Here is an 18,807-nt window from a genome sequence, read left to right on the forward strand (position 1 = left end):
GCAGGCTCTTGGGAGATGTTTGGGGTCCTGATGGGACTCCACACTGTCCAGCCCAGAACAGGGTGTGTGTGTGTGTGTGTGCGTGCGCTCACGCGTGTGTGTGTCATACTGAGAGAAGCCAACTGCCTGTGTTCAAGTCGGCTCTGCCACGTGGCAGCTGGGTGATCTTGGGCAAATCTCTGGTCTCCTCCAGCCTCAGTTTCCCCACCCACAGAATAGTGTTCTGTGCTGTAGAGTGGTGATGGAGGCAAGAGATGATGTCTGGTGCCTGTCCCATGGTGAGCGACCACGCAGTGTTGATGTTATAACAGGTCAGTTGGACACTGGGCGCTCCCCCCCACTTCCGCACCCCCTGCCTGAGGAAATCACCATGCGGCTGTGTGTTTGTTCTCCCCCTTTCTTCCTCAAGTTCCGCCCCTGGTCCCTGCTCTCTGGCCCCACTGGCCAGGGGGTGACATCAGACTATGGAGCTGCTAGCCAGACAATGGAGCAGAGTGTCCTAGGAGGCTCGAGGTGCTGGGGGAGGCGGAGGGTGGAAAAAGCCAAGCTGTCCTGCCCCAGAGGCCTCGAGCTGGTCCGGAGACAGCCGGCGCCAGACCAGGCCTCTGAAGAGGCAAACAGAGATGGACTGGAGCAGGAGGAGGATGGGGAGGGGAGCTACCAGATGCAAGGAGGGAAGGAGTGAGTGTGCAGTGTAGACAGGAAGGCAGGTGAGTCTGGCCTCGGACCTGTAGGGGGGCTCCATCCCCCTGTGTCCTGGGGCCCAGGCTGGGGCCAAATCTCCCAAACTGGGTGGGCAGGCTCCCCAAGTTCCCCCAGCAACCAGACCCTGGGAATTCGGTTCAACCTCTATGGAGCACCTACCAGAGGTCAGTTACTGTGTAACACCTGGGTAACAGGGATCAGAGACTTAAGCTTGGTTTCAAGGACAGAGAAATACATGCCACATAGATCCAACATCGTAATAGATGCCCATTCCCTAAGTGCCTGTATTTTCTAAAGCCCAAACATGCGGGGTGATCCGTCTGAATGTGTTCTGCGAATAACAGACTAAAATACCTGCAGCTGTGTGTTCACTGAGTGTGAAATCCCGGGCCCAGCAGGAGGACGCGAGGGCTTTAGGTCCTGGGGGACTGCTGTCAGCCAGGCGGTTGCTGAGGGCCAGGAGGGGGCGCTGGGGCCGCGCTCTGTGCCAGGCTCTGTCTCCTAGGCTTTTCAGTTTGGCAAGGTTAATAGGGCCAAGCTCCCCAAGTCTCCAGGAAGTGCACTTACTACCCTCTGTTTTACAGATGAGGAGACTGAGACGAAGAGAAACACCGGGGAAATGTCAGACCCAGGTGGGTCTGACGGCATCGGCCGGGCTTTCTCACTCTGCCAGGCTGGGGCTGGAGTGGGAGGGACAGGGACCCCAGGTGCTGCGAGCTGGTGAGAAGGAGCCCTGACATCGGTGTCCCCTGAATGTCACACCTCCACCAGGCAGCCACGGGGCTTAGGCCCCATGTCCGTGCAAGAAGGGAGATGACAGATGCTAGCATGTGGACACTTGACCCGTCAGGCTCTAAGCTAATGTGTTACTTATTGGGCCATTTCAGCCTAGAAGCAGGTGCAACAGAATGTCCCCAGGCCTCTAAGGCTGAGTCCTCACCTCCCTGGTTCTCTGACCCAAGCAGGGAGGGGTCCGTGGCGAGTACCTTCCTGGCGGCTGTTAATGCTCAGCATTTCCCCAGTGGTGACTTGGGAAGCTCGCACTCCTCTGGCCCGGGAGGAGCTTGTCTTCCCCATGCTGGCCCCTTCCTTCTTGCAGGAATTCTCTCTAAGGAGGGTTTGGCTAGACCGGGCCAGGCTGGGTGGGGCTGGGTGTGCATTCCTCCTTGGGGCTGTGGCCCGGGAAGACCCAGGGAAGTGGACAGGGGACAGGTGTCTCTTGAGCTTGGCTGGCTTGCAGCCTGAGGGCCGGACGAGCTGTGAGGCATGCCTCCACGGCCACAGGCTCCTGAACGCATCTCCAGGGACAGGGAACCGTCCCAAGCACCTGAGGCCAAAGGTGCTGCTATCTCCATCCAGGGAACTGCAGCCCTGTGCTCTGAGCACACCTACAGCTTTGGGACCAGGCCACACCCAGAAGCCCCTGGGGAGCTATAGCTGGGTGGCCCACCTCTTTCCGCCCCGCTCATGTCTCCTCCAGCTTTGTGCCTCTCAACACGACACCATCAGTGACAGGGTCCGGAGTCTGCCCCTGGCCCGCCATGCTGTCGTGATGGGCAGGGGGCCTGAGACGTAGTTAGAACATCTGGGCCTAAGTCCCCAATCTTCCTGCCTCTGTGTTCTTGGGGGACGTCACCTGGCCTCTCTGGCCTCAGCTTTCCTGAGCTGGGGGGAGCACCACAGTGAAGGAGCCTCAGAGCTCCAAAGTGGGGTGAATGTTCGTGTCCCTCCATCACCCAAATGTGGTCCCGTTGGCCAGACTTCCCTCCTGGTCACCAGAGCAAATGACAGCCCCCCACCACCACACACACTCATTAACCCAAACAAATCACACAAGAAGGGCTGTTGATACTATGAACTTTTAATTGGTACCTTCCTCCCTACATTGGAGGAAGAAACGAGGGTGCCCCACAATGATCTTTTCTCCTTTGGAGGGACCTGGACAGAAGGAAGGGCTGAGGAGGGAATGGGGGAGCAGATGTAGAGCTGACAGTGGCTTTCCCAAGTCATTTATCGTGTGTGTGTGGGGGGGGGGTGGGGGGTGGCTGGACCTGCACAGGAAGTCCAGAAACGAGAAGTCACCAACAAGCGGCCACATTCCCAAACCTGCCCTCCCAGGTCTCACTTAGAGCCTCCCTCAGGTCCCTGCAGCTCCCAAGGCCACCACCAGATGGAAGCATCGAGCAACATTCCTTTTCCTTCCCAAGCCTGACTCCCCTCCTCCCTCCCTTCTTTCACCCTGCTCCCCATCCCAACCCCAACTTTCCCTTTATCTCCCTGCCCACCAGAACAGATCCTGGGGCTTCTATCTGCTTTCTGTCCAAGGAAGCCAGTGGCAGATGAAAGCACACTGTCCTTCCAATGGGACCATTTGACAGTTGGGAGGGCCCGGCATGGGTCTGCTTCCCGGGGCGGGGGGATTGGGGGGGTGGGGACCCTGGGATCTGGACATTCACATTCAGTCACCAGGAGCTGGGCATTGACTAATATCTGTGTCCTAGCACCTGGCACCCAGAAAGTGTTCAGAAATTGTCCATTGAGTCGGACTGAACAGAGCTAAGTTAATACGTCAACAATCAATAAACCAACCAATAAAGTCAAGGAGAAACATGGAGAATGTGTATTCTGCCGGTGCCATGGTGGCCTCAGAGACTGCAGGGCCCACCTGACCGAAGCACGGCTGACCACCGCCTCAGGGCAAGGGGTGTGCTGGGTCAGACCATGCCCCCCACCCCACCGCTGCCCATGTCCCACAAGCCCTAACATGAAGTGGTTTCTGCTCGTAGTGATCTAGGGGGCTCTGGGGAATTTGTCCAAAGAGTCCCTGGTCCCTCCTTTCTCTCCCCACCTACCCCTTTTGCAAACCGATTCATTCCGTGATTCCCACGACCGTTCAGATGCCACCTCCGGAAGCCTGGCTGGGAGCTGGCTGGGGGCAGGGAGAGCCAGCAGAGGCGGCCGACCAGCACAGAGAGGGTCACAACGCCCCACTGACTGGTCATCAAGAATAGCTTGCAGGTGTCTGGTGGCTTCCCCTTTGGTCCCCCTCAGCTAAAGAAGATACAGACCCCTTCTTGAGCCCAAGACTAGAAGTTGTTCTAAGAACCTCCGGTGCATTTTCCCCACTGGCTTACAACTGTCGAGCCTGACCTTGCCCAGTTTGCGGACTGAGGGGCGTGGGGGGTGGGTAGGTGGACGAGGGCCGGGGAGGGGGCCGGGGAGGGGCGGGGGGGCGGGGCCTCAGCGCAAGCCCAGAAACTCCTTGAGGACGTCGCAGGTCTTCTTGTGCAGGACCTCGCGCAGCTTCCTGACCCGCCGGCTGCTGGACGCTCCCACGAAGCTATCCGGCCGCAGCACGGCCATGCCGCCGTCCACCTCGCCCATGATGATGAGCGGCGTCTCGCCCGCCGTCACGTTGGGGCAGGGGCAGCTCCAGTCCACGTGGAGCAGGGTGACCTCCAGCGGCTCCCGGCCCAGGAACTTGAGGCCCATCTTCTCATCCTTGAGGACCTCGTCCACGGTCACCAGGGCCCGCCCCGCGTCGGGCTCCTCGGTCAGCTCGGACACGCGGCCCAGGATGACGAAGTCGCTCCGACAGAAGCTGGTGACGAGCTTCTGCCGCGGCTTGCAGGCCCGGCAGCGCTGGGTCCCCCGAGGGAAGGGGCAGGACTCCTCGCAGGCCTCGCGGCTCTCGAAGTTGTTGCTGTTGCCGTCGCATCCGCCGTAGATGAAGGACTGGCACTGGCCGGCCTGACTGTTGTAGGCCCAGCGGGGCGCGTAGGCTTTGCAGGGCCCCTGCAGGGCGGGCAGGCTGCACACGGCCAGTGGCCCGCTCATGCAGGCCAGCATGCAGGCCTCGTAGGTCTCGAAGTGGTTCCGGTTGCGGTGGCAATGGCCAAACGTGAAGGTGAGGCAGTTGTTGGCCTGCGCGTCGAAGTGCCAGCGGGTCTGCTCCTCGCCGCAGTCCTCACTGTCGGGGGGCTTCAGGCACTCGGCCGCGGGGAGGGCCGTGCCGTTGGGGGTGCTCTCCGAGGGGGCCACCGCCTGACCCCCCCTGACCACGGACAGCGGGAAGTCGGCGCGCAGGACCCCGGCGGCATTCCGGGCCGTGCAGGTGTAGATGCCGGCGTCCTGGGGCTGGGCGTTGTAGATGACCAGCTGGGCGATGTTGGTGACCACCACGTTGCCGCGCACGTGGTTGGGCCGCATGACCACGTTCTCGCGATCTTCCAGCTGCTTCTCCCAGGTGATCTCGGGCCGGGGCCGGCCCACCACATCGCACAGGAAGCTCACGGTCTCGCCCACGGTGACCGACTGGGGCACCGGGTGGTGGAGCAGAGCCGGGGCCGCCACATCCAGCCCCGGCGTCTCCGGGGAGGCCGTGGTGGGGCGCACGGTGGTCTCGGGCGGCGGGGGACTGGTGTTGGGCCACGTGAAATGGTGGCGGCAAGTGACGACGGCCAGCGTGATGCCCTTGGAGCAGGCCTCAGCGTCCATGTAGCAGCGGTTATAGTAGGTGAGGCCGTCGGAGGCACACGTGAAGCTGGGCTCCTTCTCACAACGATCTTTGCACTTACACACGGGCTGGCCGTCCCAGATGTCACACTCGGAGCCCTGCTGCAGACACATGAAGTGGTCGCAGGTGGCCTCCCTGGGCATGCCCACCGGGCCCTTCTTCCCTTTCACGTCCATGTACCGGGCGGCCACGCAGCTCTTGGTCCCGCACACGTTGGGGCAACACTTCTCATAGGTCTCGCACTCCTGCGGGGAGCCAGAGGGAGAGGCCTGAGCACGGAGGAGCAGGACGCGTGCCCAGGATTCCCCCACCCCCCGCGCCCCCACCCACCGCCCCCCGAGTCTGCGGAAGGGAACTGGTATGTGCTCACCACCTACGGCGAGCCGCACATTCGGATGATGACAGGAGATACGCAGCCCCTGCTATCTGCCAGGCCTTCTTCTAAGAACGTGTGTACCTGTCTGCTTCTCTCTTGCTCATCACAAGCCTGGGCGGTGGGCAGACCATTAGCCTCACTTCGCAGGTAGTGATAACGGAGGCACGGAGAGGTGAGGTCACTTGCCCGAGGTCCGCTACAGCTGGTAGTGTGAGAGGAGGCGGGCCACGTACCTCCGAGAGGGGACGTTTCTCTGACTACCATTTTATAGATGAAAGTGCAGAGACTTGGAGAAGTTTCGCCCAAGTCCCGAGAGCGGGCAAGTGGCAGAAAAGGGCTTCGAGCTCCAGGTGGATGGGACTCTGAAGGGAGAGCTCTTCTTCCACATCATAGGGTGACCACAAAGGAGGTCTAGGTGCGAACAAATGAGCCCTGCCTCTCTGTCTTTTTTCCACTGGGGTGAGGATGCCCTGGCCGAATTGAAGAGGTCACACCAAACCCTAAGAAGGAAAAATCGGACACCTCTGGGACAGATGTTTGAGGCCGGCTGCACACGCGTCAGGAACAGCCGCTCCGTGGCGGGCCCACGCTCGTTCAGAGCCCAGGGGAAGGGCAGGCGGGACAGGCCCGGGACGCCAGGCCCCACCACGGAGGGCTGTGCCAGGCCCAGGTGCTCAGCTCTGACGCGTGCAACACTTCGTGGGGGACATCCACAAGGAAAACAGCCCCGCTGGGTGGCGAAGGTCAGCAGAACCGTCAGCGAGGACTTACTATGGCTGTAATCCCCCTTGATGCTCTGTGGAGCCACGTAAGGCATTAGTTTAATTCCTCGAAATTAGCAACATGCTCTGGGACCGACACAAACAAGGATTTCACGTGGTGTTTTCAACAATAACACCTCGTACCCACTGGGCAGGCGGGCAACGCTCCTAATCCTCCGTCCTGGTAGTAGCTCTGGGAATTACTCCCCACTAGGGCTGGCCTCTTGTGGTTCCGACTTTTATTTCAGCCTCTTTGACATTCCACATCAGCTAAGAGGGGGAAATATCCCCCACCGGAGCTGTGTGGAGCCTGCCCGCTTGACTTGTTTACTGTTTTCCCCCTCTCGGCTCAGAATGGGGACTTTGTTTTGCAGTCCTTGCTTGGCATGGGCTTCTAGGCCATGCCAGGAGAGGCTTTGGGACAGGGATGGGCAGATCTCAGAGCTGGGGTCTGAGGGTGAGAGACCCAGTGGGGGATGGAGGGCGGGAGAGACTGGGAGCGGACAGGAGAACCTGCTCTTCGGCCTGAGGATCATAAAATTCCTTAAGAGACACGCCCAGGGAGCTCCTTTAGGACCCTGAGGTCCATGAAAGGTTGGGTCCCCAGAGTTGGTGTGGGACCGAGGGGAGAAAGGTATGTCTGGGCCCAGGAAACCTAGAAGGAATCCTTAGAACAGTTTTTGCTTGGGGCTCAGAATATACCCATAGGCAAATAAGTCCCTAGCCCCACACAGGTGCCTTCTCCCCAAGACACGCGACATCAGCCAGAGTCTCACTGTCCCACGCCCTACCTGATTTATCAGGCCAGCCCACGCCGGTGGAACAGACTTCCCTGCAAACGTAGCCAATGACACTCATGACCTCAGCCGAATGGGAGCGCTCTGCCCCCATCCTCCCTTTCCTCAGCACCACCTCTGCTCCCTGGCAGCGTCTGGCCTGAGAGGTCTGACAACTGTCCCCTGGACACCGTGGGGGCAGAGACCACTCTCTGCAGGGCAGTCATGGGCTTTTCTGTAGATTACGTGTGTTTGGCAAATGGAGTGTCTCTTCTATTCCCCGGTGCTGCCCAGCCCAGCCCTGAGCCCTGGGAACTGGCCGGACCGGCAGGAAGCACCTCTGCCCAGGCAGGTGCTGGGTACCAGCGGGCTCTTCTTCGTCACCCGCGGGGAGTGGCAGGGATGGCCCTGGGACTCGGGAGCTGGGAGAGAACTGCCCTAGCGCCAGGCCTGCCCTGCTTGCCCCAGGCTGCTCTAATGAAAGCAGAAGGGAGGACCGAGGAATCTGGCAGGCTTCCCTCCCAGGGATAACCAGGGGGTCTATTCAGAGCTGTTCCCGCCCACTGTCCCCATCAGCCTGGCCTGATCTCAGAGTCAGGGTGCGAACCCCTGTGTGTGGGGGGGTGGCCCGGAGGCCTCAGCTTTGCCAGAGAGACGCAGGTGCCAGGCCCGCCCTCCCATCCCTGGCTGGGACCTCGTCGTGCTGCTATCACCTGTCGAGGCGGGGCTGAAGGGTCGTGCCAGTCCCCACGATGTGCCTGGCCCAGTGCTGCCTCAGAGCCCCCCTCAGTAAACGTGAGACCAGGAACCCCGGGGTGAACTTGGACATCACACCCACCTCTTCATCTGGGCCTCGGACTTGGACAGACATCACTCCCTGTTTATGTGGCCTGGGGCCCAACTTCCTTCCCGCTCCCAGATCCTCCCAGCCTGGGGGGGGGGGCTCCTGAGTCTCCCCAGCCCACGGCTCCCACTTGCCCTCACTAACACCCTCACATGGTCCACATCAGGCTTCCGGATTCCCACTCACCTGGTCCGTCTCACACTCCCGCTTGCAGGTGCTCTGGGCATCCACCCAGAGGTTGGGGTTCATGTCGTTGGGGCAAATGCCCGCATGAGAATAGCGGATGGGCGGCAGTGCCAGGCCCCTCGGGGGCGCCCCAAGCAGCAGCAGGAGAAGTGCCGCCTGCGCCCAGCGGGACCAGAGCCGGCAGCACCCCGGGGCCCCCATGATGCGGTCTGCGGTGGCTCGAGACCTCCCCTGCGACGGGGCCAGGGGCTGGGGCCCACCGGGGCCTTGTCCTTCTCTGGGCTGCAGACACCTGCCCTCCCCACCCCGGCGGGCTTCCTCGCGGCCGCCGCGGCCACCTCCACCAAGTCAGTGGAGCCCGCTGGGCTGCGCGGCTTCAGATAAAGGAAAGGTCTTTGCAAGGAAACTCCCTCTCCTGAGTGTGCAGGGAGAAGAGCCGCGGCAGGGGCTGAGCCTGGATTTATATCCTGGGCGCGCCACCCGAGTGGGAGCGAGCTAACCTGATGCCTGTCACAGGCAGGCTGCTGGCTCCTCTGTCCCGTGGCTGATCACAGACTTGTTGCAGAAGGAGGAAAAAAAAAAAAAGCTGGAAGCGGTTTAGGCGGGCGTCTCTGGCACGGTGGGACACCTGCTTGTTTTTGACTCCAGGAGGCCTTTAACCCCTTCAAGGGCCAGAAATGGCATGTGCTTTGGGGGGGAGCTGGCTCCAGGACACGCAAGCTCCCTGGAAAGGAGCGGTTTGTTTCCCTTTCCCCCACCTCCTCGGGCCGGGCCCCCTCCTCCCCGTGGCCACCTCTGAAGAACACACAATCGCTTGTTACAAGGAGGGACCTGCAGCCGCAGGGTTAGCATCGCCTGGCCCGATAGTACATTTGAGAGCAAATGACGTGGAAAAACAACAAGTTCAAGGCCATTCCAGGGCGGGCCCTAGCAGCAGTGCTGGGCCGGGTCCGCCGCCTCCCACCCCCGCACCAGGTCCCTCTGCGAGGCCGCGGGGGGTGTGCGCGCGCGCGGACAGCTCCCTATCGCTCGGTCCCCCGGCAGTTCGCGTCTCAAGTTCCAACTTCGGTGAATTTTCCCCAAATCATTCCAGAGACACATACCAGATATGCTCCGGCTCCCCCAGCTGCCGGGACGTATCACATTCCTCGCTCCTCGATTGACACACTCGTCGGCTCCAAGAAAACCTACGGGGTGTCTCAGGACGGCGCTGGGCAGCGGCCGCCCTCGCTAACGACCCCTCGGCCGGTGCCTGAGCTCTGTCATGTGCCGGGCACCTCGGCTGTCCCCTGGGTTCCCCCCACTTCGCAAAGGAGAAGGTTCAGGGCCGGAGAGGGCCAGCGACTCGCCCAAGGCCAGCCACCGCGGGCAGGGATAGTCGTCCCAGTTGCTAATATTTACTGGGCTCCTGGTGTGTGCGTCACGACACTCCATCCTCACGACAAACTACCTTCATTGCTGAATGGAGGAAAAGACGCCCAGAGAGGCTAAGCAACTCACCCCCCGTTGCACAGCTACGGGATGCTGCCATTAACACGGGAAACGCCAGCTTGCGGGGTGCGGGCAGGGGCCTCTGGAACGCCCCCCCGCCCACCTGGCTGTCAGAATTGCTGTCAGGGTACAGCTTCAACTCTGGTTTTTACAGGCGGGACAAGAAGTTTGTGGAAATATCAGATGCTGTACTGGGGGGGAGCGCAGGGAAAGAGTCGGAAGCTGCCGTTGGAGGGGGTGGGGGGCCATTTTTCTCCCTTATGGCAGGAAATGTCAGGTACCTCAAACACCACCGAAAAGTGAGCTGGCGAAACGTATTTGCATGGGTCACTTGACCCCCAGACGGTGTGAGGGAGCGGGGTCACCGATCCCCGCAAGAGAGAGGTACCTTGTAAAGGCCGAACCACCGAGGGTTTGAGGAGCAGGAACTGAGCCGCTGTGTCCCAGGGATAGTAGGTGGGGTGGGCCCAGCCCACATCAGAGCCAGAAGGGACCTGGAAAGTCCCCAGCGGTGTTTTCATTTCACAGGTGGGGAAACTGAGTCTTGAACGCAGGCCCCTCCTCTTCCAGGTCCACTCTCCCCTTGAGGGCTAGGGTTCACCATCTCATCTGACTGTAAAAAGGCGGCACAAGCCTTCTCTCTGCCCTGCAAACTTTTCCCCGGGTTGGAGGGGGGGTGTCGCCTTCTCCCCACCTCTGCCAAGTCTTCCCCATCGTGTGGGTTATTCTGCAAGACCTGTCTTTTCTGCTTATGTCAAAGAGCTAATGGAGGGTGTCAGATCCTAATCCCCTAAATTATTGGAATAAACTTCCCTCCGAGGCCGGGCCCGGTAATGAAGCCAGACAGTGGGCGACGCTGGCTGCTTTGAATTCCCTGTAATTTCATAAACCCATGTTCCAGCCGCTGGGAGCAGGGCCTCGGCCCCACGCTTGACAAATGCAGCTTGCACAGCCTCCTTGGAAACCACAAAGGGGAATGGATGGTGACACATTTCTAAGCAGGACTTAGAAAAATTGTCACAGTCCTGTTACTTGAGGACAAGTGTCCAGGGAGAGGAGGCTGATCTCTGGGGAGTCACCTGAGGCCACTAGAGGTGATGGGAGGCCCTGGGGGCAGCCAGAGCCGAGGTGGCCAGCAGGGGGTGGGCAGAAAAGCAGGGGAAGCTCCCCCACCCCACCCGCTCCTCGCTCGCTCGCTCACTCTCTCTCTCTTCGGGGCTGACTGAGAAAGGCCTTGGTCCGCCCAGCTCGGCCCTGTCAAGAGCCACGGCCCTCCTTCCCGCCCAGGGCCCCATTTCTGGCCATTCCACTCTGAGAACTTTCAAAACAGCATCGGGGAAGAAGGGGCCTAGAACACCCTGGCTCTCCCTCTCAGCGCTTCCAAGTCTCCCACCAAAACACAGCTCAGAATAATAAATAACATCTGATCAGGGCTCGGAGCCCACACAGCGTTTTCACCTACATCATCTCGCTGACCCTCCCACCAGCCCCAGGAGGGAGCCCGGGAGGTGTCGCTGGGAGCTCCGTTGTACAAGAGAGGAAACCGAGTCACAAAGAGGCTAGCTGGGCCTGCCCGGGGCCCCCTGGCTCACACCCTGCCCTCCCCTCCCAGACCCCAGTCCTGTGCTCTTCACACAAGCCATGCACGCTTCCAGCTTCCAGAAAGGCCCCTGCTGCCCACCCCGCCAGCCCAGCGTGTTCCTAAGCAGTTCTGGGAGCGCTTTGAAGTCTCCCTCCTGGGCCCCTCCCACAGTTCCTCAGATCTGGCGGCCCTACCTCAGTCTGCACTGGAGGGTGGCAGGCACCCCACCCTCACCACACCCCTGGGACCGAAGCGGTGGCTCTGCGGCTGGTTCCCACCGTCCCGCCCCCCAGGCCTCCCTCCCGTCGGCATGAGCATCGGGGAAGTAGAGCTGGGGCTGAGTCACCTGAGCAGTGTCACCTGCCTTCCCCCCCTGCCCCGGGGACATCGGGCCCAGCGTGGTCACAAGAGGGCTGGGCTCTGCCTTCGACTCAGAAGAGCTCCCTCCAGCTCCCACCACTGTGGAGGTGGAGGGAGCACGGCCCCTTCACACCCTCCAGGGTGGGTTCAAGGCCAGCTCTAGGTGCAGCTGCAGGAAGTGACCCTGGACAGTGGACTCTGCGTGACCCTTGACCTCAGGCTCACCCTTCACATAACAACTTCCAGCCACTGGGGTCTGGACAGGACAACACAGCAGACATCGTTTTTCCAATCGGCCAGGCCTCTCCCCTCTGGAGACCAGCCGCACGCGTGGTGGGGACGACGGGGATGCCACGCCAGCCCCTCAGATGCCAGGGCGCTCACGCATGGACCAAACCTCTTACCTCTCACAGCATCTCCTCCCTCTTTCCTTACTGGATGGTTTTTTAAAGCACCTACTATGTGCTTAGTACTCTGGGTACACAGAGGAACAACTGTCCTTGTCCACAGAGAGAGCACAGCATGCAAACTCGTGATAAGACTAGTGAAGGCCATCTTGGAGGTCCCTGCGAGTGCTGGGGGGTGGGGGGCAGGCAGGGGGAGAGAGGCCCGGGGCTGCAGACGTGAGGTGGGATGGGTCCAGAAGCCTGAGTGGGAGTCTGCAAGACGGAGCACAGAAGGCGCTTTCGTCCACTCCCCTTTGGAAAGGCCTGGCCCACAGTGCGGCCTCCTTGGCCAAGGCCCTCCCTCTGCAGGGCCCGGGCCTCCAGAAAGGGGAAGTGAAAGGAAAGTCAGTAGGTTTGGGAGATGGGGTGGGGGTGGGGGCTGCAGGTCCTGCTTCTGCCTGGGGCAGCCCCAGCAAAGCCAAACCAGCAGCCCGTTCTGGGCCACCGCTTGGGCCCCCAGACCTGAGGCAGCCACATTTTCTCCCAAACGGTTGGGAGAGGCCAGCCCCCTGGGAGCCCCCTTGCCCTGATCCTCGAATTCAACATATTTGGGAGGAGGAAGAATGTAAGGAGCAAGAATCAGGGTGCTAGGGCCAAAGAAGTCCCCAGCAAGAGCGCTCAGATGGGTTCTCAGAAGGCCCAGACAGCCTCGGCTAAAGGCAGTGATTAGTCAGACCCAAGCTGGGGAATTCAATAAAGCGGGCGGCTCATTACCCAGCTGGGGACCTCCTGCCTGAGCGGCCGCAGGCCTGGGTTACATTACAGGGCTATGTGAACTCTCCCCTCAGAGTGAGACTGCACCGGGTTTTGGAATAATTATGAGGCCTCAGCAGATGGTGGAGGCGGACAGGGGAGGCCTTCAGCTGTGGGACACGTGACTTGTCTGCGTCTGTGCAGAGCAGGACATGGGAGGGTCCCCACTGGGCCTCGGGGGAGGCAACACTGAATCAGGATCTGAGAATTACGGGGTTGGCAGCCAGGCCTCCTTAGACCCCCGCCCGGGGCCGGGGGGCCCTGCTGGGGGTGCCGAGTCCCTGGAAGCTGGTTGGTGTCTGAACGGATCTGTGTGTCATGAAGCAAGAACAGGAGACACAACTTCTGGGCACCTGTGAGCCCCCAGATGCCTTCCTGGAGAAGGTGGGCGTCAAGGGCTCAGCGGATTTCAGCCCTGTGTCAGAGCCACTTGGGCAGCTCCGTGCGCTCAGGTTGAGCACTGTGTGAGGAGTCCTGGGTTCTCAGCCTGGTCCACCATCAACCCACTGCGCGACCACCTCTACTTCCGCATCTGAGGCCCCTTCCAGCTCCCTCCTCTGTGATCCTGTGTCCTGATTCCTCCAGCTTTGCCTTCATGGACTCAGCTTCAAAAAGCCCCGAGCAGCTCTCAGCCAAGACAAACATGGGAGTGAAGAAGCCAGAAGGCCACAGGACTGCGGGGCTGCTGCGGGTCCACCTCTCCGCTCTGCTGGGGGAGAGTGGCAGCCCGTGTTTCCACGCTTCCCAGGCCCGAGGGCTCCGTGGGACCGCCACGCATCGGAGCATAGCCTCCCTCCTGCTCAGACCGTCCCTATCCTGGAAGCTTCGTCTGGCTACTCCACCCACAAGCTCCCTCCTTCTCTGCCTTACTGTTTTCTTCCTCCAGATGTGAGAGCAGTGAGGTCTCAGACCCGCGGGTCTCCCTGCTCACCTGCACACTGCTGTGCAGAGGGGCACGTGTTCTCTAAAACCAGATGCATTCCTCATCCCCGCTGCAGGGGTACCACATGGTGGGGGTGGGGGGGGGCACGAGAAACAGGCCTTTCCCGGATGGATCATTACTTCAAGACTTCTGGCTTAAAGATGGCTTCCTTAAGGCTTCTCCACGCCTTCAGGATGAAAGCCTTACTTACTTACTTAACCTGGACCAACACAAACTTCTGCCTCAGTTTCCTTTCCCAGTCTTATCATTTGCTCCTCTTTCTCTCAGACCCTGGAAGCTGCCACAGTGCTCTTTCAGAGCTCCACGCCGTCTCTCCCCCTCAGCCCCTCGGATGTTGTCCTCTGCCAAGGACACGGTCCCTTCTCCAGGCCAGCTCCTTCCCAGCCTATCCTGGAAGCCCCAAGCCTTTCTGGAGGCCTTCCCAGTCTCAGGAAGGCCCTCGACACTTCTCAGTTGTGTGGGGGTGTCCTGGTATTGTTTTTACAGTGAAAAAACAAAACAAAACAAAAAGCCAAAACAGCGTTATAAAACCCGTAGCAAGGTTTAATCATTGCACACTGTCAGGACGTATCGCTGCTCACGTGGGTTGTCAATTGGTTCAGGGATAATGTCAAAAATCCACATTTGAAACCCTTTGTGAGTGCAGCCTGGGCCCGTGACCTTCCTGGGACTGCCTGTGATATCCCTAGGCGCAGTTTATGTGGCGTCGAAATGACTTATGCCTCATCTAACACCCAGACTGGGCTTCGAACCCGTGGTGGGCGGAGAGGTGCACTCAACCAGTGCATGTTGAATAAGTGGATGATCCCGTCAAGCAGCCCGTGCCCTTGCAGAGCAAGGGTGAGTATTCCTGGTTGTCAGTCATACCTGAGAGAGACCAGTTGTCCTGGGGCAGGAAACCAGAACTCCAAAGACCAGCTGGAGGCAGGCAAGGGAGGCTATGCCCATCCCTGGGCCCTGCCAACCACTCTGGGGGAGAAGGAGCCTAGAGTCTGCAAGGGGCAGCCCTGGGCTGTTTGGTTGGACAAGGCTTGGGCATCACGTGGACAGCCCTGGAGGCAGAAGGAAGGTGCCCCATGGGGTCCACCACATCCCCCATGCCACTCTTCCTCCATGCGTCCCCTGGCTCCTCCCCAGGCTTCCACGAGGCCCTCTTCAGCCATGCTCTTCCCTGCTTCCAGAGAGATCTTTTCAAATTCCAAACTCGAACATGTCACTTGCCCTGCTCTAGAGGGTTGAATGGTGGCCCCCCAAAAATGACATGTCCATGTCCTAGCCTCCAGAATCTATGAATGTGATCTTACTTGGGAAAAGGGTCTTTGCAGAGGGAATTAAGAATCTTGAAAGGTGATCATCCTGGATTATCCAAGAGGGCCCTAAATCCAGTGACAGGTGTCCTCATAAGAGAAAGGCAGAGGGAGATCTGAGATGCCGAAGAGGGGAGGACCACATGTAGACGGAGGCAGATGGGAGTGATGTGGTCACAAGCCCAGGAGCGCCCCAGCCACCAGAAGCTGGAAGAGGCAAGAAAAGGATTCTCCCCTAAAGCTTCCAGGGAGACCGCAGTCGGCTGATACCTTTATTGCGGCCTTCTGGAAATGAATACACCTGCCTAGAACTTTTCAAGGTCCTTCCCAATCAGAATCGGAATTGAACGGCCTCCAGAGCCCTCTGAGATCTGCTCTTGCCACCTCCCCAGCCTCGCTGCTCACCTTGATGGTCCATCTGGTGTTCTCCCAATGGTTGGTGACCAGCCCTCCGGGTTGGCCTGCGACTGGCCTAGTTTTAGCAGGAAAGTCCAGTTTCCCAGTTTGCCTTAGTCCTGGGCGAAGAAGAGCAGTTGCTCACCTGTGGGTACCATGCTGTCCATACTGTCGTTCAGGCCGTTCTCTCTGCCCAGAGTGTCCAAGAAACTCTACTGCAGGACGCCACCAGGAAAAGTAAGCCTCCAGGAGTCCATGCCTGGACCACACGGTGAACCCTGAAGACGCTGCTTATCTTGCCAGGGACCCGGAGTCAGCTGGCAGCAGGGACTCGGGCCCCTGCTGCCGGCAAGGATAACAGAGGCCCGGGGCGTGTTGGTCGCCAGAGTGCAGCTCCAGCCCCATGGGGACTGTGGCAGTTGGCCTTTGGTGCAGGTGAGCTGAGACAGAGGAGTCACGGTGGGTGGCAGTCCCTGCCTCGGCCGCTGGGGATGGGGGAGGCTTGAGCACGCACATTTGGGCTGCAGGAGTCCAAAGATCCCAAGGATTAAAGATCCACAGACAAAAGAACTGCCAATCGGGAGTGCGTTCAGCAGCATGTAACAGAGACGCTGAGCCCTGCGGCTTCAGTCCTTAGTTTACTGGAGGTCCGAGGCAGCCTGGCTAATCCCCAGGGCCCTGGCTCCTATCTTTTCTGTCTCTCTCAGCACGTGGCTCTTGTCCCTCACATCCAGTGGTGGCTGCCCCCCTAGCTACTGCCTCGTTCCGGACCCAGATTAGGGGGAAGGGCCAAAGCTCACGGAGCTGCATGCATCTCTTCGGGGAGGGGACTCCTCCTGAGAGCCCGCCTGCCACCACACATGGGCCAGCACTGTCCCTCATGACTCTAGCTGCGCGGGAGTCCGGAGGGTGATGGCTCTGGCTTTGCAGCGAGGGAGAAAGGAGTTCTCAGTGGCTTTGGGTGGGCCGTCCACAGCATGCGCCACAGCAGCCTTTCCTAGGACCCGCTAGCTGGTGGGTTGTCTCATTCTTGCAGCTCCTGGTCTTGTCTACACTGTGAACTAGCCTCCGCTTTTAGAATTGGAGTCAATTGTTATGCAGGGCAATGTGCTGTTAGATAAAGATGGATGTGGATTCTCAGAGATCCCCGCGGTTCTGTGGGGTACGGGTGGGCTACGATAAAGCCGGGTTGAGCCAGCCCCAAAGGCCCTGGAAGCGGAAGTTGGTAGGGTGTTCTGCACACAGAGGACATGACCCGCTTTCTGTTAAACAGAGCTTGCTCGCGACTGCAACCCCCAGGAGAAGCTGAGCAAAGGAGGTCCCTCGGAAGGGACCTTTCACTAGCCCGCCTTGACAGTGACCGTCTCACAACTGAACCCTGCCCTAAGGAAGGAAGGGAGGTCAGTGTCAGGTGAGAGCAGAGCTCTGGGGGTGTGTTCAAGTCCACGGTCCCAAGTCTGCATCGAGACGGAGCCCCAGACACGGAGGCGAGTGGTGGGAAGGTGGTTTCGGTGGGAGCAGAACTGCTGGGCAGGTCCCAATGTACCACACATTGGGACGATTAGAGGGGGTACGGGGCCAACCCCAGGGAAAGGGGTTGTCATTCAATACTCATGCACTCGGGAAACACGGCTTTTATGCCAGCTGTGTGCCAGGTGTTCTATGAGGCACTGGGATGCTAACCAGGTGTAGTCTTCGCACTTGGCACTCGGGCAGTGCACAGTGTAGGTGGACAGAAAGGGGGAGCAGCCCATTACGGACTCAGGAACCCAACTGCGAGTGGTGCATGCTAGGAAGGAGGCCAGGAAGCCGGGGCCATCCAGGGAGGGGAAGGAGTGGGTCAAGCAGAGGGTCGAACTGAGGTGAGGAGAGTCTTAACCGGGTCCGCAGCAAGGCAGGTGCGGCTGGAGCACAGAAGGAGAGAGAAGTAGCTAGTGGCCGAGGCTGCCAAGGCAGGCAGGGGCTGGACCCTGCTGGGCTTAGAGATAGTGGTGAGGGGGCGCCTGGGTGGCTCAGTCGTTAAGCGTCTGCCTTCAGCTCAGGTCATGATCCCGGGGTCCTGGGATCGAGCCCCGCATCGGGCTCTCTGCTCCGCGGGAAGCCTGCTTCTCCCTCTCCCACTCCCTCTGCTTGTGTTCCCTCTCTTGCTGTGTTTCTCTCTGTCAAATAAATAAAATCTTTAAAAAAAAAAAAAAGAGATAGTGGTGAGGAGTTTGGACTCAATGGTAAGGCTGGACTATGCCACTGGGACTCTGAAAGGTGGCGAGGGTCCGATGTGGCAAAGAGGTGATGGGGAGAGGGCGGGGAGGCTTAGGGAGGCCCTGCAGCCTGGAGCAGAGCGCTCTCAGGGAGGCCGTGGGCTCGTACCCCATAGGACGGAGGGAGGCGGGCTCTCTGCTCCGGCCGAGGCCGGAGGGACAGGGGAGAAGAACGGGGGGCGCCGGGCATGGCCCATGTGCTGCTGGTGACTGGGGGCCCCCAGGGAAGTGGCTCAGTGGAGGGGCTTGGCCAACAGGCCGGGGACTGCCCTGTGCTTCCCTTCAGTTTGTGAAAGTGATGAGGGAAGGGGATGAAGGGGAAGGAGGTGAGGAAGGGGAAGGAGGCGAGGAAGGGAACGAGGAGGATTACATGACTTCCCCCAAAAGCGAAGAAGAGACATGCTCCGCGGAGGACGGAGGACGGCACTCGCCTGGGCCAATCAAGGCCTTTGTCCACTTGGGTGGCCAGAGCAGCTGAGAACCGAGCACAACAGCGGGAAGCCTTGACTTACCCCAGAGGGCAAGAGGGCTGCTGGCCTTGGACAGGCTTTCTAGAGGCCGGAGCTGAGGAAGAGGCTGCTCCGAACCCAGCCTCCTGCATCTGTGACCCCTGGGATAGAAAACTGCTCGATGGCCAGGGCCCCCAGACGTCCTGACTGCAGCACATAGCAAGAAATGCATTCTCCGTAGGGATTCAGGACACACATGCATATGCACAACTGAAAGCAGAGTTTTACAGCTTGTTGTTGTTGTTGTTCTTTTAACCTTCAATAGACCCTAAGCCAACAGACCCAGTCACCCTTTGGATGATGATTATTCACTATTTACTCAGCAAGCACTTCTGAGGAGTCATGGTGTGCCCTGTGCTGCACTCGGACCTGGGCAGACGGCTAGAGTCGGAGAAATGGCCTCGTCCTTCGGTCACAGATTTGGACTTTCAGGGTAGGACACAGATCCTGGATAAATGCTCACACGAACGTAAATGGCACATTTCGGGAGTGCTTAAAGGTGCCTGATATACCAGGCAGTTGGGCCAGGCCGGCCTCCTCTCCCTGGTCCGTTTCTCCACCTGCTCAGGGCGGGAGTCAGCTGGAGCCGACTCTGAGC

The 18,807-nt window shown here is 59.8% G+C and overlaps 1 protein-coding gene across 1 annotated transcript; it reads right to left on the reverse strand.

Moving 5' to 3' along the window:
* Nucleotides 1-3,902: 3,902 nt before the first annotated feature.
* Nucleotides 3,903-8,392, reverse strand: WFIKKN2 (WAP, follistatin/kazal, immunoglobulin, kunitz and netrin domain containing 2). Its single transcript, XM_035027378.1, has 2 exons — nt 8,165-8,392; nt 3,903-5,466 (listed from the first exon to the last, which is right to left on the reverse strand). The coding sequence occupies exons 1-2, from the start codon at nt 8,363-8,365 to the stop codon at nt 3,946-3,948; spliced, it is 1,722 nt and encodes a 573-aa protein (XP_034883269.1). The 5' UTR covers nt 8,366-8,392; the 3' UTR covers nt 3,903-3,945.
* Between the last annotated feature and the right edge of the window lie 10,415 nt (nt 8,393-18,807).

This window comes from Mirounga leonina, unplaced genomic scaffold, assembly GCF_011800145.1.
Source record: "Mirounga leonina isolate KUSES-001 unplaced genomic scaffold, KU_Mleo_1.0 Mir_200, whole genome shotgun sequence".
In the NCBI taxonomy this organism is placed as follows: domain Eukaryota; kingdom Metazoa; phylum Chordata; class Mammalia; order Carnivora; family Phocidae; genus Mirounga; species Mirounga leonina.